Raw genomic sequence first — 19,629 nt, 5'->3', positions numbered from 1 at the left:
TCGGAAACTCCTCAATGGGAGGGGGGCCGTACTTAACCCCTTCCAACGGGGGTCTCTAAGCCGGCCGACGAGGCCTGTTATGTCCGGTGAGCCCCCGGGGGCAAGAAAAATGTTGTTGCCCCCCCGGAAAAGTGAAAAATAGGGTACGGGCCGGAAACAAGGCCCACGACTGTGTCATTTTTCGAGATGAAGCTGAATATTTTCTGACCATCTTAACACATAATATATCAAGATAAATGATGGCCGACTATACTCGCTTGTCCCACGTTTTTCTTTACTGGCTGGCCCTTCGTGCGTTCACAGGCTCTTGGCCGACCTGTCTCGAGTGCGACGTTGATGATGCTTAATCCATTATGTCACAGAGAAAACCATATTGAATAAATAAGCAACAAATATTACCATCTCAGTTACTAACATATGATTGATCACAAGTAGTTGAGAGTTCGTTAACTTAACAAACTGCGGGCGTCAAAGCCAGCACAGCATGTCTGGGGCGGTAGGTCGGCTACCATTTGCCGACCACCTGTATCATGCCCAATGACGGCTGTCAAATGCTCAGCAGTAACGTAGAAAAATCTCTTCGCTCTACTCCGGGACTCAAACACGCTGCAATCAAGGACGGGCATATTGAAGACGACAAGACGGGAGACTGCGGATGGCGGCCCGGGGCCGAGAGGCCCAGCTCGCAGTGGGGCAACCCCACCACAATTGGCCTACCTTACTCCAGAATGCAAAAGTCATCAACCCCCCGCCAAACTCTCACACTCACCTACCCTTGTCTCATGCCCCTCCATCACATCACGCCCACCATGGCAGACACCGACGACGCCGGAGGCCTGTTCAGCATCGCCATATCCGACAGCGAGGACGAGGCCAAGGCCGAGGAGAAGAAGCAGCGCGCCGGGCAGTCGGAAGAGGAGTTCCGGGCCATCAAGGCCTCTTACAAGGCTAAGATTGAAAACGGCGAGGTCAGCCAGTCCTCTCTCGTGTCATGCGTGCCCCTGTGGAGTGATTGAGGAGGCTGACCGGCTACTGCAGATTTGGATGGGCATCTCGCTGCCGCTGGAGGAGAGCGCCAACAAGCCGGTGGTGCAGGAGCTGCTGCACGCTGTGGAGGAGCTGTATTTCTTCCGGAGGTATGAGGAGGGTGCACGATTTGCGAGGAGGGTGCTTGAGACCAGCGGCGGTCGATGGATGATGAGCACAGAGAGAGTGTTGACGTTGTACGAGAAGAAAATGTTTGGGTTAAAACGGGGGATAATGAAAGCGAAATGAAAACTTACGATGCATGCAAGCAAAGTGAAATGGCCTGTTTGGGTTTGGTCCCTTCAGTGTTACTGTCGGCTTCGCCTTTCCCTGAGTGTCAATGGGCGCATGAGCAGGGCACTATAGCACGTGTCCATTCGCCAAAGCGATTATTAGCCTGCAAGCATCGCGGACAGCCGTAGAACAACCATGCGTCAGAAGAGTCACTGAACAAGCGGCACGACAGGTGGTGTGTGTGTAGATTGGAGAGTCTATTATTCTCAGAAGCTCTATGCTTCCTCTAATGTGCTAACGCGTGGTGAACGCGCCGCGGCTCTATGCAGTGTATGGGGTATTCTCGACGCCAATTATACAAAAACGGAAACGCTTCCCGCAACCGTTGCAAAATCATGCCCTGCCAACGCCAGTTGTTTTGTGTCCCTTTGTCTAAACCCTTCCCATTTTAGGTACCAGCATATGTAGCCGGTGATGCTTTTGAACGCTCGCAAGTCATGGAGAAAAGTTGGTCGGTCGAATCGTGTCTGTGTGGTGCGCGTTTGTCGTACGTACGTGGTGTTGTACGAGTGGCTTACGCAGTCGCCCTCTGAGTGCTCATCATACGCTCGCGTTCGCGCTCCTCGGCAAAGACGCGGCGGCTCATCTCGAGAACAGCCTCGAAGCCCTCGCGGCCCTTGGACGCGTTCTCGTTGAATCGACTAACAAGCGAGTCCTCGATACTGTTCTTGATGCGCTGCCAGCCGCCACAGAGGGCGGTAACCTTGGCATCCTGAACAAACTGAGTCTGCGTAGGACTCAGGGGCTTGTAGACGACGGTCTCTTGAACGGAAACGAGGTTGGACCATGTCAGATTCTGTGAGACCATGGTGACAGTCTTGCGGGCGGGATCCACGTAAGACGTCTCGTACATGTAAGAAACATCCATGGTGTTGCCCATCAGCGACTTGAGCCACTCGGGGGCGGTCTGCTTGCAGGTGATGAGACGCTCGGTGCGAAGAATGCCCGACTCCGGATCGACGCGGCGGGCGAGGGTATCGACAGCGATGACATGGGTTGACTTGTCGTTCCACGGGCAGTACTTGTTCCAGTTGGCTGTGGAAACTTCCTCCCAGGAGTAGTTGAATGTGACTGAGTTGGAGAAAACTTTCATGGTGGCGATGACTCCGAGACGAAGAGCTCGCTCGCGTGTTGGTGTTTGTAGCAGGAAAGGAAGGCGACAGTCGAGCTGGAGAAGTAATCGAGTTGTCGCGTGTGGTGTAGGGTTGGTTCTCGTGTAGTTGGTGTTGTAGGGTTCGGTAGAGCTTGGATGACTCAAACTTGTTTGATAATAATCGACGGTGTTCGATTCTGATCTGTAGATGGATCGAAGGGGGACTGATTCCCTTTTGACGGAAAAGAGTGGAGGAGGTCGTGTGCGGGTTTTTTAGGGAGCGGGCCAAAATTTTCTGGGATTCCGGAGAAGGAGAGGCATTCTCTGGCTTGTGAGTGGCGCTTGGACGGGCACCTGGTCGTCTAGTGCCCTTTGGGACTAGCGTCTTCAGGGGTGGGAAAGGACCGGAAGAGATGGTTGCTGGACCACAGCATGTGATTGGCCCACTTTGGTGCACCGGCGACTTCCCTCCCTTACTTCCCCTTCCTGCGTCGCTCCCGACGTCCGAACTTTCGCCCCTTCCCCCGCGCCAACTCCGATTTTACAGCGCCTGGCGCCTGCTGATCGGTTCGAGAGCCATCCTTTGAGCGCCCCCTTGGGTGCGGCCGGACCGCGGAAAAGATGGGTCCATGTCGCCCACGCCGTTGATCATGGAACGAACTCGGCCAAGCTGGACCGGATGCCAGATCCAGGTCCAGGGTCCTCTACCATCGTCGGCCGCTGACTGGTTAGCCGCGGCAATACCTGCTTGGCCGCCTCCGCATACCCACGGCAATCTTTTCCACTGTACATTCTCCATTACATCACACATCGCCAGCTATCATCATCCGCCACCTGATGGCAATGATGTGCAGCTGCAAATCCAGGGTCCTCGTCCGAATCCAACGATTGGCCCAGGCTTCTGGAAGCCTCAGGGTCATTCTTCTGGACCAGTCGCTCCGGATAAGCACAGCTTCACGCATCCAACCCACAGCATCAAAAGGCCACCACTTACGTCACAACCCCGCGCATGGGGGACAATCACATTGGCCAAATTGCTTGATGCCGCAATCATCATCAGTTCTTCCACCACAACAGTCAGTTGCGGCTTCGTCATCAAGAAATCGACTGTCGTGTTATCTGTCCAGCCTAGTAGTCCTCTCCTCTGCTGATCACCTCCTTCACCGTAGGCCGAATCAAAATCGTCTGTAAACCAAGTCAGCACGCGCTGCATGTTTCTGGCATCTTCGAGACAGAGCTTGTAGGGGGATCCCCAACTTACGTGTTCGAATTGCGCCGTGTAGGAGCCCTTCTTGTCCACCAGTGGCGGGTATGCCTCGACGATTCCGGCGCTCACCAGGTTGTTCAACTAAAATGCCTCGTCAGCTGCGATGTCGGGCCATACTCCCGCACAAATCGGGACCACGTACACCTAGAAGATACTTTTCCTGCCCCAGACGATCCAGATATCGCCGGCAGAACGGTAGCGTGCCAAAGTTCTTGTTGATCACGTTCAGCAGCCTCTTGGCCGAATCCAGGCGCAGCGGCACATTGGAGTCGCCGCGCTTGGCATAATGCGAGACCTCCATGTCGTCCCGGACGTAGCCGTTGCCAGTGCTGCCGAATGTCTCCACGGCGAACACGTCGCCTTCCTCCATCTTGGTCGTGTCGTTGCTCTTTACAATGGGCACGCTCTTGGCGCCGTGAATGCTCCACCGCTCAATCGTGTGGCCGTTGAGGTTGCGGATCGACTTGACGGGGTACGTTGTGCCGTCAATCTCAACCTCGTAGCTCTCCATGACCTCCTGGATGACGCCTCCAATGTCACCCACCCGCACGTCGATGCCCGCCTCCTTGACACCGGCGTTTGTCGCCTCACGGACAGCTGTGAGCAGGTTGTCGTACTTGGGCTCGAACGCCAGCGTGAAGGCGCTGTCGACGATGCGTCCGTTGACGTGCACGCCAAAGTCGACCTTCATGACGTCCTCCTGCTGCAGGACCATCTTGTTGCCGAGGTTGGGTGTATAGTGTGCGGCGCAGTGGTTGATGCTCAGACCGGTCGGGAAGCCCATGCCGCCCTTCAGCGCGTCGCCCTCCTCGAGACCCCAGTGGCCCGTGAGCGCGCGCACGCCGTCCTCGATGCCCTCGGCAATCTCGGTCAGTCCCTGACCGGGCTTAATGTTCTTCTGGGCCCACTGGCGAACCTGGCGATGGATCTCAGCCGCCTCGCGGTAGTCGGTCAGGAAATCAGAGTTGAGGTTGTCCAGGTGGCGCTTCTCCTCGTCCGTCGTCCGGTAGGCGTTCTCGTTTAGGTACTCGCACTCCTCGCCGACGGGGTAGTTCTTCTGCGGGAAGAGCTGCGACATGAGGACACGGGGTGGGTCGGACTGGGCGGTCGGCGCCTTCTTCTTCTTTCTTGTTCTTCTTCTTCTTCTTCTTCTTCTTAGCGGCACCCTCACCGCCGGCGAGCATCGGGGGCCGCAGCGCCCTCGTCCTCCGAGTCGTCGCTGTCGTTGTCTACCCGCATTGCCGTCCGGCGCTTCCTTGCCGTTTGTGGTGGCGGCCTCGCCCACTGGAAGGGGATCAGCTGCGGCTCCTCCACGACAGCGGGGGCCCATTTGTGGTTGCACGAACCTTGGAGCTCTTTGAGAGCTTCGGTGGGAGCTTGGGCAGCCATGTTGGCTTTGTGTCGTATCAGTAGCGTGTAAGTTGGGGTGTGGTTGAATGTGGGAGGAGAATTTGTCCCCCACCTGCGGTTATCCAAGGCGCGCGGGGCAGACCTCCTAGATGCAATACGAGCGAGCTCATGCTGGTTACATGAATATCCGTCACGTCATTCGCCGTCAGGCTGCCATTCGGGTTGTTGCATTTTGCTCCACTCAATCAGGCTCGGTCAGAACTCTTGCTCATCGCATGCTGATATTTCTTCCCAGATATGCAAAGTGGTACCTATCAGTCGATGGTGTGCAATTACGCTTTTCCTCAATTTCCCATGCCCATACTTTTCCTCGATCTGCGGCTTTGCTTTTCTGTCAGATGGGCAAGCCATTTCTAAGGCTAGACATGTCTCAGGAGTCTAGTCTGTTGGGATCTGAAACGTTCATTATCAGGACCGGAGCAATGTGCGACCTTGGAGGTATGTTCCTGATCTCTGGAAATCTATACGGAGACAGCCTAGTGATGTATACTGCACCACGTACTATCTGGGTCAAGGTGCGCGCATCCTGATCTTGATGGAAATTGTGTCCACAGGGAGGATCTGCGAGAAACTGCTTTCCTGTCCGACACCGACGGAAGTAGAAATCAACTTGGTATCATATTGCAGCTCATTCAAGCTAGCCTTCTCAACTACAGACTGGGATAAAAAACGGGTTACGTCTCGAAATAGCGGGCCAATCGAGTCCGACGACAAGTTCGAGCATGGTGGTCGAATCTCTGCAGCACAATAGCTGCTGCTTCAGATGTAGAAACCTCTCCCCTAGGCCGAGAGGTGTTCCGAGAAACATCACAGGCATGAGAATTCTAACGCCCACTCAGCTGGCTCATCTGACTGGCCAAGCTGAGACCTGTACCTTTGCGCTCTTGCAACGCTTTGGTCCAGCGCCGCGAATCATCAATAGGCTTCCCATTGCCTGTCAGACCCAAAACCTCCATGAGCTCGGGGACCTCGGCATGGTCGCGCGTCGAGCGCATTCGGTGGCACCAAGTGATGCGCTTCTCCTCGGTACTGTACTGAACGTCGCCACCGTCATCATGGACTGAGCCGGACGGCCTCTGCGTGTCATGTGCGGTGATGGTATCGCCAAGTGTCCGATCAACCTCTTCGGCTTGCGGTGTCGTGACTGGGGTCATGAGATCCATGGGTTCGAAGAGAAACTCGCCACCAACCTGCTGGAAGTCGCCGCTCTTGGTCGCCAGGCCTGTGGTCACCTGCTTTAGGCCTTGGACAATGGAGGAACCTGCAGACTTTAGAATGCTCTTCTTCATGTAAGCGGGCTTCGATCCCAGGTCCCACGTTCGCGTCATTGCAAACTTCTTATAAAGACTGCGGGTCGGGTCGGTGTAGATTGGGAATGGACAATTTGTTGTTTCCGCGTACATCTGAATCAGACCTGGGTCACCACAGCCAATGACGGTGATGAAGGTACTGACAGGCAATCGGAGAAGCGACTCGGTGGTGATGGACTCGGAGACAGCGCGAAGAAACTCCTGGCAATTCTAGAGCTCGTCAGTGGTCTGCGTGATTGAAGGGTGCCATCGGCGAGACTTACGCCACAGAAGAAATGTCGGACGAAAATGAACAGCATGCGGCGTGCCACATTCCGACCACTGTGCAAACTCTTGAAGGTGTGCGTTTTGCCATGGCGATCGAGAAGCACGTAGTTTTCGACTTTTCTGATCAGCTCAGTCGAGGGGATCTCGTTATTGGTCTCAATTTCGCCTTCAAAGTCCTTGGGCTTGGAGGTATCGACTTCAACAGATGTCGCTCTCGTCGAGCTATCTGCTGCTTGGGTCGTCGGTGTGGTTGGCGATTTGGAGCCTTCTGCTTGAGTTGGCTGAATAGATGGGTCGAGGTGTTGATGATGCGCAGTGGACACTCCGAGAGTCTTATCTGCCTGCGATAGACCCTGCGATATGGCATTTGCAGGCAGAGGCGCCTGGTACAGAGGAAGGCTAGCCGTCGTAACTTGGGAGGTGGTGTCTTGGGCAACGGCTGGTGGTCCTTCGATAGGTGTGGTCGTCGCTCTGTTCTGGTCCACCGTCGACGGCGTCGCGCCGCCTGCTGTGGTGGGGGTGGGCTCCGCTGTAGCCATAATGTCCGCAGTGAGATCGATGGCCAGCGTCTGGTACAATTGAAGAGGAAGGGTAAATAGGTAAGTTATTTCCAAGTCGACGAGCCGAAAAAGAGGTCCTGGAACGCCCTGGAACAAGTGATGATGTAGACTGGAGGCGCAGCAGGGACAGGCCACTGACCCCAAGCTATGTGAGGGTCCAGGACCCCTGGGGACGTAGAACGATGCGGTCAGACCAGGATCTGGCACCACCAAGTCGCCTGCCGATCCAGCCAGCGTCCAGTCAGACGTGCAGGCGGTTGCACGACAGTAACATCAATTGCAGCCAAAAACCGGGAACCAACTTGGGCGGTGGCATTTGTAGCGAATCGCAGTGTGGTTTTAGGCATCGTCTTGTTTCCTGATTGTTGGATGCCTTTGCTGGTCGTTGGATGCCTCCCGCGAGCTTGTGTTGTGTTTCATTGCTGTATGAGGTCATCTTTTCCACTACAAAACTCACATTGGGTAACCGCCCCGCCTCTTTGCAATGGCGATGCTACCCACGATCGCAGAATGGCAAACATACCTTAATCAAATCACAAAGAAGCTTCCTCGCCCTCTAGCATACCCCTGCCAAAGTTTATTGGACGCGGTCTTTGATCGCCCGTTGCCGTTATTCTGGATGATGTGCCAAGGAAATCACCTGCAGGAGATCAGCAGAGGCTCCGAATCCATATCTGCCCCAAGCCACATGAGGGGGCATTATGTATATCGGAATACATTTTCAAGCACCAGCTTATCCTGTTTGAGTACGCGTTGGACCTGAGACGCTCACATGTAGACCAATTTCGGGGCTGACCTGTGCTGTACCTGGCCACCAATGAGTAACACTGACGCTGGCTTGTGGCTGGGCAGCTGTCGTCGTCGTTCTTTCCACGCGAGCAACTGTCACCGGCACACACTGGGCCATTCCTTCTTCAAACCGCAATACTCTTTTCTGTGCGGGCCAGAAGCTGTTGGCATCTTTTTTCCCGATTAAAAACATATCTTACTCTCCGAATTCCTGGTCTAGCATACCTGACCTGAGGTACCTCACCTAACCTTACCATACGTACACGGGCATCCTGACGCAAAGCTCATGTGTAGCTCCTTACAAGAGCCTGCTAAGCTGCATCACACCCCCGTGAAGCACGAGGCATCACACAAGCAATAAATTTGCCATAGGGCTTTCAGAGGTGTTCCCACCATGCAACGATTTTCGAGATCCCCTGTCCGATCCTCAAAATCATACCGGGAGCCGCACCACGACTCTGCAATACCTACACCACGCGATACCGAAAGGTCTAACAAACGTGGCACTGGAACCCCTCTCACGTCTTTTCGGTCTCGTCTGTTTGGCTATGATGACCACAACCAAAGCCGAAGTCTAGCCCTTGGCCCCGAAGTCAGGAGACTAGGTCGCGACAGGGAAACCCACCCATTTACCCCTTACAATGCAGCTGGTGCCGACCATGACCGAACAGGATTCCAGCCTCATCGGCCGTTCCGTAGTGCATTTAAACACGGCAGGTTAAGTGATCGAAAAGTTCATCTGAACGAATCGCGGGAGGAGGTATCCCGCACTCCGACGGACATAAACCCTGCCAAATGTGAGGCCAGCCCACTACTGCAGCTTCTCCTCAAGCCCCAACATTCTGGCACGATATATTCTTCGCGTGGTGAGAAGCGACCCATCCGCGGCAACAAGTCTGGCGACATAGTGAATGATATTGGGCACAACTACCACAAGGTGACACAGCCGCTTCGAGAGGCAGCAGCGCGCCCACAAGCCGTCGAAGTACCCCGCCAACCCCCAGCCTCCAATGCAAAGAGCATTGAGGAGCTCAAGGGTAAGCCGAACTTTTGTATTCATCTCATAAGTCTTTCGGAGAAACGTTTGCCAGATCTTAGAAGATCAGAACAGAAGAAAGGAAGTGAGAATGCGGGGCTTTGCTAATCATCGCCGCGTTGAACAGACCGCTATGGCGAGCTGAGTGCAGCCCTACAAGCTGACGTGTCCGCCGCTCTTGACGACAGCCATGCTACCCTCGCCGAGCGCGTGTCCGTTCTCTCCGCAAAGCAAGGAGACTTCCTCAACCGTTACGCGGATCTGACGATCGACTTTGGCCAGCCCCTGTCCGAGAGCTACGTCTACGAAGAACGAGAAGGCGACGCTCCCGACGAGAAGATCTTCGTCGGAGATGTCGTGGCCGAGCTGCAGGAACACCTCGTTGAGACAGAGAAGCGTCTCGCTGAAGAGTGGGAGCGGTGGGACGAGTGCAAGGCCGCCGAGGAGAGGGCAGCTGCTTCGTTGATCCAGGATCTGAAAGCCAGGCCAGACCTTCATGGGAGACTGGACTGCGAGGTGAAGAAGTGGGAGAAGGAGATGCAGAGACTTGGCAAGAGAGCTGCTGACAAGATGACCCAGCTTGAAAAGGTGCGTGGCCTCATACCCACTGTTCGTTCTGGGACACTGACGGTTTTCACTCCAAAGTCACTGGAGAGGGAGCGTAACGATGCGATTCGGCGGAGCGCTGCAAGTTTCGAGCTTGAGCTCAGACAGTTTCGCTGAGGAAAAGGCAAGCCCAGAAGATGAGGCACTACGCAGCCATTTGTTTTTGGGGGTTAGGAGTGATTGCTTCATACATGTAAGGAAGCCTGATGCGGCGGATGCGATGGGCGCACGGTACTGGAGTTCTTGGTACTCATGACAGGAACGAAGCACAGAAATGACCGAGAAAGGTCTCGTCTCACAACGCGAAATGTATAAATCATCTTTTAATTGTCTAGGCATCTAGGCAGGTAGACGGCTCGTGGTCGAACCAATCGACTCCAACCAACTCATCTGTGTATGTATATGCCGGCTCACGTGCAACTCATGCCATGCAACCCTGATGCCGATGCCAACGCCACTTTTCATGTGCGAAATCAGCACATGTTGCCTACCCAATCAATCAGCCAAACAACCAACCAACCAACCAACGCCGGGCCAATGAACCTCCTCCTCCTATCTCGCATGAATTGCAGCTGTTCCTCCCCTTTTCTTTTCTCCAAGCCTGCTCAGGGATATCTCGCCCCATTATGGCTTCCGCTGCGCGTCGCCATTGCTCCGGCGGGCAGGGGCGAAAAAGAAAAGATTGCTTCGCACATATGTCGCGCGAACCTTTTTTCTTGCCTTTCTTCGCTTTTCGCTTGTTTCTGACCGCTCTCCCTTTACTGCTCCTCCTGGACGGTGACGGCCCACTCGTGCTCCTCGCCTCCGTACATGATGTCGCGCATGTAGCCCTTGAGCTTGAGGGTGAGCTCGCCGCCCTCGCCGGAGCCCATGCCGATGTTGATGTCCTTGCCGCGGTGGTGGATGAGGGAGATGGGGCAGACAAAGTACTATGGGCGTCGCATGTCAGCATACGGGTTCGACGGATCGAAACCAGGTTGGGACAGGGAGGGGGGGGGGGGTAAAACTCACGGCGGGTGCCGGTGGCAAAGGACTCGAGAAGGCGACCCTCGGGGCGGGCTCGATGACCTCGTCGATGGAGTACTTGCGCTCGACAACGTCGACCTGACCGGCGAGGCGCTCGCGGGCCAGTGCGACGACCCTGCGTCGGGTTGAAGGCGCGAGGATGAGCCTGTCATCCAGGGCGCGTCGTGACGAGCTCAATCATGGAGGGGCCTGCTGGTCTTCCAGCGGCGAAGAAGTTGCTTGCACCGGCTTCGGTGCAGAGCTGGTCCTCGCCGTAGAGCCAGAGGATCTGACCGAAGCCGCGCTTGCGCGCCTCGACGGTGGCGGCCAGGGAGGGGCCGTAGTTGGCGCCGACCTTGGCGTAGCCGAAGCCGCCGACCCAGGCGCGGACCTGGTCCTCGGGGGACGTGTGCAGGCGCATGCCGCCGGGGGGCGAGTCCATGCGGGGCATGAAGGAGACGATGATGTAGAGCATGGCCTCGGAGGGGGCCTGGACGCCGAGCTGGGACTGGGTGCCGATCATGGTGGGACGGATGTAGAGGTAGGAGCCCGGGCGGTCGCGGGGCAGCCACTTGGGGCCGTCGACGGCGAGCAGAGCGTGCAGCAGCTTCTCGAGCTCGGCGGGCGCGAAAGCGGGGAGAGAGATGCGCAGGGTCGACATGAGCATACGGGCGGCGTTGAGGCTCGGGCGGAACAGGCGAAGGCGGCCATCCTCGCCGCGGTAGCACTTGAGACCCTCGAAGCACTCGGTGGCGTAGTGGAGGACGGAGGCGGTGGGCATGAGTGAGAGGGGGCCGTAAGCCTTGAGCTCGGGGGCGGCCCAGCCGGTGGTGGCATTCCAGGTAGCGGTGATCATGTGGTCGGTGCAGATGGTCTCGGTGCCCGAGTTGGCGACAGCCTCCGAGGGCACGGCGCGGGGGTTGGTGTTGCGGGTGAAGACGAGCTTGGAGGCGTCGAGCTCGGCGGGCTGGGAGACCTTCTTGCCATTTGCGTCGGCGCTGACGCCGACGGCGCTGCCATTCTTGACGGGCAGGGCGTCAAGCTTGCGCTCAATGGCAGAGGAGGTCAGATCGACGTCCTGGACGCCGGGGGAGACGGCGGCGGGGGCCATGGCGATTTATTCGATGTATTCGAGGTGCTTTGGCTTGTGGAGGGGAAGACGGCGTGTTGCGGTGTCGAATCGAGGGAGACCAGAGTCAACGGGAGATGTTGGAGGGACACTGGAGGTGGAAATTTTCGTAGGTCAAGTCAAGATTGGAGGGAGGAGAGGAAACAAAGAGTCTTGTACGAGGAAGGAAGGTGTTTATTGTACCCCGTGTGGATTGTGTGAGTGACTGATCCGACCAAGTCACTACTACGGCCCAATGCCGGCTGGCTGCGGTCGAAGGTCAGTTCCGTCACTTGTTCGACGGACCCCCTGGTCACGCCGGCCCCATCCCGTCCTCACCATCATCCATGGTCATGTTCTCCCCCTCGCCATCAACCAGGAGCCATCGGCTAGCAGCCAGCAGCCAGCAGCCAGCATACATACCCATGCCCATGTCCATGCTGACGTCTGAGCAGGGAAGAGACAGGTGACCGTGACTCGAGCGCCAATGCTTACTGCTACCGGTGTTCGTTGGCAAGGAAGATAATGAAATGGGTACAGGTACAGGTACAGGTACACGTCCAGACGAGAGTGGGTCGCTTGGCGTCGACGGCAGGGCGCGGCTGATAACAGTCTCTGACATTAGGGCGCCGAGAGAGCCCTGCGAGTTTTTGCAGTCCGAGATCCACATCGACATCTCGTGGAGGGGGCGGGGCGGAGGGGTATCCGGAACCCGGTGGATGGATGGATGGATGAATGGGTGGATGACGGCGACGGCGATGGCGAAGGTGATGAATGGAAAAAAAAATTGCAGAACCTCCTTACCAGCCTACATGCCTAAGGTACCTAGGTACCTACCTAGGTAGGCAAAGCAGAGTGGTGGCATTCACCAGCCTACATTTGAGAAGGTACAACCGGATGTTCCCCACTGCCGTCCAAAAGCCTTGCCTCTCGGTCTTGTCCGCTCACGTCGATGCGTAAAATGGATCTAGATGGGGGCGGCCGCCTCGGTAGCACGGCATTGAGAACACTCCCTAGTCCACATGGGACATTGTCTCTGGGCCCTTTCCTCTGTTCTACCACCGCCGCTTCCGCTGCACACCGCCCGTTGTGCTCACCTGCTGATGGACATTTGCTGAAGGACAGATCGCAGCCAACACTCAACGGCGTTCGAAACCCCTCGGTTCCCTCAGCGCCCAATCGGACGGGTCGTGTGTGTGTCGCATGACCCAACCAAGCGGCCAACAAGCGCGTGCGCACCGCAGGTTGATAACGACGAAAAAAACAAACACCGGGGAACTGCCATGTATCATCATCTTTTCCCCGACGCGGAACCAACCCCTCACCGTAGGTAGCCGCAGCTAGGCGGGCAGCAGAGCAGCCGTTGAGGTGCGGAGGTCTAACAGTGGCCCGGTGTGGGTCTGCACCCAATGTCTCCTTCCTTGCCTTCCAGAAGCCTCCTTCTTCTGTTCCTTTCCTCTGTTCCTGCGCCTGCTGCACTTCCACTCCTTGCTACCACCACCGACTGCCTGATTGGGGAGGCCAGAGGAAGCGTCGTCACATGAGTACTTGCTTACCTTATATACCTATCTACTTGCCTACCTCCAAAGGTAACTCCCTAATACGGCAGGCTGCTGTTGATGCGCCCAGTGCCGATCTGACACGGCTTGGTCTCGATCCAACTCACGCCATCCACGTGCAATCAGGTCCCCATCTAGAAGGTGCCCTTAAACTTGTGGGTGGCACAGCATGGGTGGCTTACTCTGCCTCCCACTCTAGCTATCCAGGTGCACGGGTGTCTTGGCATGCCAAGCACACGCGATGGACGAGGCTGACCACCAGAGGGGGGGGGGGTTTGTTTTTCGATTCTATCGTCAGTGCAGCACATTCAACTGGTGCATTGACTTCGTTCAGGCATGCATTTTTCAGCATTCATGACATGCAAAAACGATGCTACCGACCGCATGATGTGGAGCAATACTGCAACGAGTTTGAGCGAGTGGGCACCGGCGCGTCTCCATGCGGGCTGACAGTTGCCCGCCTCTGGAAAGGCAGACGTGTATAGAACCAGGCAAAGACAGGATCACCTTGCCTCGGGGTAGTCCACAGCCCATGTGCTTTTTAGTCAGGCTAATCGAAGACGACACCTCTCTTTCCAGGACATCAGGACCCGTCTGCCACTGCTCTTTCTCTCTCTCTGATTGGGGCTTCCAAAATGCGCACAAGCCTCAGTTTGACACACGCAAGCGATTTCTCCACCAGGTCTCGCCCGTCGATTCACCCACAAACATGTCATGAATCCCCTCGTTTACCAGCGCCATTTGATCCTTACTGAGCACCAGCGGGTGATCAGGCGTGGCTGCTCTGTCCACAAGAAAGCCTCGCGCTCGCTCTGTCCTTTCTCCGCTTGCTCTGATTGGGCCGAAGTCCGCAGCAGTTGATTTTGAAAACGAGGAGATCAGTAGTGTCAGTGTAGGGGACGTGGTCTTGCTGAATGGCCCCCGAGGTGTCTTGCTGGATTTCTCTCAAGGCTACCGCAGCTCTGGGAATATAGGGGCACTAGCAAGAAGGTCAGACATCGGCGTCCATCAAGCGATAGCCCTCGCTGCTGGTGTGGGAGGGTGGTGGCCTCAACGCACGTGTGGAACAAAGTCGATAGGGACAAGTCGTTCGGGATCGGAAAGTACACACATGAACAACTGCGCGCATTGTTTGAATTCATCGCTGTGTTTGGCGAGCAGGAGTCGCTTGAGCGTCTCGGGGCCAGGCCCCTGGTCAATGTCGATACTAAAGTCAACGCCCTGAAAGGGGATTAGCTTGTGAGTAGAAAGATGACCCGACTGCGCACGCTTTGTTCGTTCACTTGCCTGCGTCGAATAGTCCACATCACCAAGTATGCGGGTGCATGCCAGCCCACCAATGACGGCAACCTGAATGTCCGGATACGACTCTAGCTTTGTCAGAACACAGAGGACTCGAGCGGCTGCCTCTGTGAGATCCTCAGAAGTCAGTATGGGCTGGCTCATTGAGAAGAACTTTTGTGTGGAAGGAAGCGGTAGGGAAACGGTACGAGATTAGGCAGCGTGACGAGCAACTTGCACGACGATACTCGCAGTTGTGTTTTTGGACCTTATGTAGAACTTACTTGCCGATGGGGTGTTTCCAAAACACGAAACGGCAATTGCGCGTGCATGGGGAAGGGGGAGATTGCTTCCACGCCGTTTCTTTGTAACTGCGCTCGCGTCCGATGGCGGCTTCAGGTCTTCTGGTGTGAGGCGCATGCTTGTTGCCTTTGTGTTCGTAACATTCGATGGGCGGCAGATGAATAGGCTAAGGGACACAAAGAGAACGAATCATTCGAGCTCAACGGCGAGAACAGAGCGTGGCCGTGACAAAAGGCAAAGTCTTTGAATAAAACGAATCCTTGACAGTCTTTTTCTGCCGTAAATTGATGGTGAACAATTCGGCTGTGTCTTTCCGGCCAACGATTGTGACTGGTGACGTGTAGGAGTGAGCCCGATGGTCATATCTGAGAGTTGATATTTAAACACGACGAGGAGCCCCAAGATCGGTCACTACAGTCCACTTTTCACTACAATTCAATTTCACTTGCAAGTTTCAGAACCCGACAATCATCTTCATCGATTATCATGGAGCTTCAACCTAGCCCTCCCTCCCCCCTCGAGACCCAACTTTCTTTCAGGGACTACAACCAGCTCACCCTTACGAGAAATCCCATCGCTCTGTCAGATATTGTCAGACACTTCAATAGCCACGGTATTCCCTGCGTGGCATGGGGAGGCTCTGCCCTGGACCACTATGGGATCCGTAGCAGTTCCACCACAATCCCTGTACGTCTCGACTTCTGTGTTTCTTCTTCCCATGTAGTCAGAGCTGATATTCTCTTATAGGGCCATCATATTGTCGTCCCCGACGACGTGGCGGAGGAGGCAAAGGAGGTCCTTCTAACACACCCCTTTCTCCGCCCCTGCCCCCGGGAGGACGACGGGGGGTGCCCCGACGGTGGATATCAGGATAAGAACCCTACTCTCCTCGCCCATAGGCATTACGGGCGCGGTCCATACACTCTCAAGATGTCTAGGCAGTCCGACGTCCTGTGGGCCTTGCCTCGGATCCCTCGCGAGTTCGCCAATCCTCGTGGGTTGACTTTGCCGGACGAGTACATTTTTACGTACGACAAGTCGGCACTGCCTGCCCCGGTCCACTCCCGTTCAGGAGGCTGGCAGAGTCAGGAAATCCATCCCGTCATTATTCCTAGGTTTCACTGCTACGTTGAATCGGTCATGCGTGTCTTGGCCCGCCACATGGGCTTTCCATCATCTTCGCACGCTGCGTTGGCTTTTGAGCTCTCCGCACGTGCCCTTGAACTGGGTCGGAATGACGCGAAACTGATGGATCCGGTCTTCTACGACCTGTGGGTTAGAGCTCACCGCATAGAGGGTCGTGACTTGCTCCCATTGTACCATGAGTTGACGGTGGCGCTGGGCGAGGTCTGGGACCTCAATCGACCCCATTTCCAGGGGCGCTTTTCCCCCCCTCTCAGTACTAAGAAGCTAGCGTAGCCGATGGCAAGGCATTGTCCCTCTCTCCAGAGAAGTGAGAGGTAATGGTGTTGTTACAAGCTTGACTCACAGGCAACACACCGCATTCATTACCATGAAATACCGCTGCAGTCTTTACATGTCAAAGAATAGAATCCCACACAGTCCTTACCTAAACAACATGATCAGAGAGTATGCATTCGTGGTATGGGGACAGATGCTGCAAAATATGAGCATGGCATACAACGTGTCAACTTCTGGATCATACCAACAACAGCCCGCCCTAGAAAGCCTATGTCCATATGATGTCGCCCGCCGGCACGAGACGATGATTGTCTTGCGATGAAAGGGTACATGACCCAAATTTTCAAGGGATCTTCAGGGTGCAAAACTGAAAGGTCGATGGATGTGTCCCTTGCATACAACAGCCAGCCACAATTAGCCATCTAACTTGTGAATAACTCGTAACGTCGTTTGACGCTTAAACGTTTTCAGTCTTAAAAAAAGATGCAGAGCTTGGTAGGCAAAGAATACAAGTTTGCATGGCAACTTGCACATGCTGATACATATTATTCGTTTAAGGAGGGTGCATGACCCGTGATTTGTTGTTTATGCGGTGCGTTCTCAGTCCTCTCTGGATAACTTCTTTCCAGACCCGCTCGGTGTGGAACCTGTTGAAGGCCGTTCCCGTTGAAGGGCTCAACCAAGGGGCGCCTGTGCCGTACCCCAAACCATGTTTAAATGGTTCATTTTGGCAGGCTGTGAAACAACCTGCTGTTGGCATCTGCCGTGGTTGAATTGTGCGTGCTCATCTGCAACATCGCCTGGCCACCCAGGCTCAATTTTCATGGGCTCATGCGTCAGCGCGCTGAGCCTCCTTCTCCTGCTGTTCTTCCTCTAGCATCTCACGTTCTCGAGCTGCTGCTTCCATTTCAGCCTTGACACCCTTCTTGCGCTGCCGGGCCTCATATAGATCTCTACTCTTCATGATGCGTTGTACGATAGTGCCGGCGTTGACTTCAGAGAATTCGTGTGCGCCAATTTCTTTCATGATGCCTACTTCTCTTGCTGCCGTGTATGGGTCATATGTCAGGGGCATGAACGCAGTTGGGCCGTGGTACAGGGCATCTGGCGTGCCCCATGGCAGCGAGGTCAGATATGTCTTGGTGGGCGTGAACGGCGCCCCAAAGACTACGGCGTTGACGTACTAGGGACGCTTGTCAGCAGATTATTTTCCATCGGAAGGAGAATGCGGCTTACTCGACACTGCAAGACGCACAATCCACGCTCGTAGAGGTTCATGATTGGGTAGTTGATGCCTTTCCAGTGGTTGATGACCTCGTCGTCGTGTATTCCGGCAACAACATAGACGGGTGGGTAGTCGCCCCCTTTGCCGATACGCTCATTCGTGGCCTGCTCCGAATACCAGCCGTCTGCGCGGGCGAGATCTTCCTCAGCCTTCCACACGAGGCGCAGGAATTCAATGTGTCTCACTAGAGATCAAGTCAAATCCACCGTCGACGTAGACAATGCGCTGCCCGAGACGGGGACCTGTCCCTCCGAGGAATTGCGTAAATGTCCCCTTTTCCTCCGTGGTGGCCTCGACCCTGGCTTCGGCCGAGGCGGACCAGAACCAAACATCCACGCCGGGGGCCTTGCCAGTCTCATCCGTTGCGTACAGCTTCATCCGCTCCGTCATTGCCTCGCCTTCGGCCCTGATCTCATCCAGTGTGCCATGACCCTCCTGGCCACGCAGTCGCTTCTCGAGCGACTTGATGAAGTGCGTGCGGGTGCAGAGAAGCATTCGGCCGACGAGATCCGTCGTGGATATGCTGGGAGTGCGCTTCACGACCTTGAATCGACCAGCAGCTTTGACGAAGCGGTAGCAGTCCTCGCCGTCACCGTCAGAAGTGATGTCGTCGCCATGGACGACATACTGGCACCCATAATGGGTGATCCAGTCCAGCTGCGTGACGTAGGGGGCTCGCCCGATGGATTGCGTCACCCAGCGACAAGCGTCGACAGCAGATAGGCTATACGGGTCAGCAGAGTACCTACAAGCGCTTAACGGTCTGCCGAGGAGAGATCAAACGAACCGTTCTTGCAAAGTCATGACCGTAGGGCCCTTGTTCTCGAGAATAGCCTCATCAGAGTGGACACCTATGTACAGTTCACTGCCGAGTTGGCGGGCTTGCACAATGGCTCCAGCATGTCCTTGGAGTGTATTGTCAGAAAACACATTACTTCTTGGATAGGTTTCGCGGGCGGAAAGGGTACCGTGGTGAAAGAAGTCAAAGCAGCCATCGATCCAGATGCGCTCCTCGTACACCTGGGGAGCCGCGTCTCCAGGCGGGACCTGAGGGTCGGACGCCGTCATGTTCCGGCCTGAAATCGTGTACGTGGGTCGAGAAATGCTGGGTGGAAAAGTTGTCGTGTCGCATGCAAGACAAACGGTTGTTGTTTGAATTTGTGGACGCAGGGGCCGGGAAATGAATGCAGCCAGAGAGCAGTTGGTGGTGGCAGGCCACGGTGTGCGTGGTGGCCTTGTCGGTGCCGTCCTCTCAGTGATTGGCAATTGGCGATCAGGGAGGGGCAGGTACCTACCTGGGTACCTACCTGAGGTGCACCGACAAGCCGCTCTTGCAACGACACTGAGACAGACAGGGCAGCACAGGACAACACAGCGCCCCGGGGCTACTGCTCGCTCTCAGGAGCATCTTCTTCTTTTTTGCTGTTACTTAAACAGGTGCCTCGAGTAGGTACCTTAGAGCGCGGGTTTCGCTCCTTCATGTCTTGTCGTCGTGCTTCAGGATCTCGTTGTGGTCTAATGCTGGACACGTTTGGTACCTGATGGATTGACCCGTCCAGCCATCAACACCAAGCCATGCCCATTTTACGGCAATGCATGGCCATGTGCACTCCGGCTGAATGTCCTGCAGCAGATCGACGGGCCGAACCACCAAGAGTCCAAGAAGACTGGTGGCCGTCTTTACGTGCCTTGCACTGTGGAAGCCTCCCCTTAGTAGGCACCTTCGGCAAGAGAGCTCCAGACAACTGTCGGGCTACGGCGGCAGTAGTGTACCACTGAGGATTGAGTCAGCGCCGTCTGCTCAACTCTTTCGAGTCGCTACTGCACCCTGAATTCGTGGAGTGGGGTAATTTCGTCCCTGAGCAATGCTCCGACACTGGGGCCAATCCATTCATCCATCCGCTGATCAGACGAAAGAATTTAGCCAGTCTTTCTTCTCGAGCACCCCCCTCTTCCGTCACGAAATACTACTCGACGAATCGCCGGCAATGCTCGACAGCTCTGGTGG

At 55.6% G+C, this 19,629-nt stretch overlaps 8 protein-coding genes across 8 annotated transcripts; 3 read left to right on the top strand and 5 right to left on the bottom strand.

Moving 5' to 3' along the window:
* Positions 1–809: 809 nt before the first annotated feature.
* Positions 810–1,275, top strand: VDBG_01710 (predicted protein; the record flags this gene model as incomplete). Its single annotated transcript, XM_003007476.1, has 2 exons — positions 810–968; positions 1,039–1,275. 2 exons carry the CDS (start codon positions 810–812, stop codon positions 1,273–1,275), a joined length of 396 nt encoding a protein of 131 aa, XP_003007522.1.
* Positions 1,276–1,497: 222 nt separating this feature from the next.
* On the bottom strand, positions 1,498–2,617 carry VDBG_01709 (MSF1; the record flags this gene model as incomplete). The annotated part of the gene is made up of 1 exon (XM_003007475.1): positions 1,498–2,617. The coding sequence occupies one exon, from the start codon at positions 2,411–2,413 to the stop codon at positions 1,835–1,837; it is 579 nt and encodes a 192-aa protein (XP_003007521.1).
* A 924-nt stretch (positions 2,618–3,541) lies between these two features.
* VDBG_01708 (methionine aminopeptidase) lies at positions 3,542–5,069 on the bottom strand (the record flags this gene model as incomplete). The annotated part of the gene is made up of 4 exons (XM_003007474.1): positions 3,542–3,598; positions 3,675–3,761; positions 3,823–4,964; positions 5,027–5,069. The coding sequence occupies 4 exons, from the start codon at positions 5,067–5,069 to the stop codon at positions 3,542–3,544; spliced, it is 1,329 nt and encodes a 442-aa protein (XP_003007520.1).
* Positions 5,070–5,914: 845 nt separating this feature from the next.
* VDBG_01707 (conserved hypothetical protein) lies at positions 5,915–7,206 on the bottom strand (the record flags this gene model as incomplete). Its single annotated transcript, XM_003007473.1, has 2 exons — positions 5,915–6,610; positions 6,664–7,206. 2 exons carry the CDS (start codon positions 7,204–7,206, stop codon positions 5,915–5,917), a joined length of 1,239 nt encoding a protein of 412 aa, XP_003007519.1.
* A 1,204-nt stretch (positions 7,207–8,410) lies between these two features.
* Positions 8,411–9,775, top strand: VDBG_01706 (predicted protein; the record flags this gene model as incomplete). The annotated part of the gene is made up of 2 exons (XM_003007472.1): positions 8,411–9,053; positions 9,180–9,775. The coding sequence occupies 2 exons, from the start codon at positions 8,411–8,413 to the stop codon at positions 9,773–9,775; spliced, it is 1,239 nt and encodes a 412-aa protein (XP_003007518.1).
* A 641-nt stretch (positions 9,776–10,416) lies between these two features.
* Positions 10,417–11,774, bottom strand: VDBG_01705 (branched-chain-amino-acid aminotransferase; the record flags this gene model as incomplete). The annotated part of the gene is made up of 3 exons (XM_003007471.1): positions 10,417–10,587; positions 10,670–10,777; positions 10,854–11,774. 3 exons carry the CDS (start codon positions 11,772–11,774, stop codon positions 10,417–10,419), a joined length of 1,200 nt encoding a protein of 399 aa, XP_003007517.1.
* A 3,626-nt stretch (positions 11,775–15,400) lies between these two features.
* VDBG_01704 (hypothetical protein) lies at positions 15,401–16,333 on the top strand (the record flags this gene model as incomplete). The annotated part of the gene is made up of 2 exons (XM_003007470.1): positions 15,401–15,601; positions 15,662–16,333. The coding sequence occupies 2 exons, from the start codon at positions 15,401–15,403 to the stop codon at positions 16,331–16,333; spliced, it is 873 nt and encodes a 290-aa protein (XP_003007516.1).
* An 832-nt stretch (positions 16,334–17,165) lies between these two features.
* Positions 17,166–18,689, bottom strand: VDBG_01703 (ethanolamine-phosphate cytidylyltransferase; the record flags this gene model as incomplete). Its single annotated transcript, XM_003007469.1, has 4 exons — positions 17,166–17,519; positions 17,573–17,770; positions 17,841–18,345; positions 18,409–18,689. 4 exons carry the CDS (start codon positions 18,687–18,689, stop codon positions 17,166–17,168), a joined length of 1,338 nt encoding a protein of 445 aa, XP_003007515.1.
* Positions 18,690–19,629: the final 940 nt, after the last annotated feature.

This window comes from Verticillium alfalfae, genomic scaffold (assembly GCF_000150825.1).
Source record: "Verticillium alfalfae VaMs.102 supercont1.2 genomic scaffold, whole genome shotgun sequence".
In the NCBI taxonomy this organism is placed as follows: Eukaryota; Fungi; Ascomycota; class Sordariomycetes; order Glomerellales; family Plectosphaerellaceae; genus Verticillium; species Verticillium alfalfae.
The sequence above is the reverse complement of the archived record's forward strand: the minus strand, read 5'-3'. Positions and strand labels throughout refer to the sequence as shown.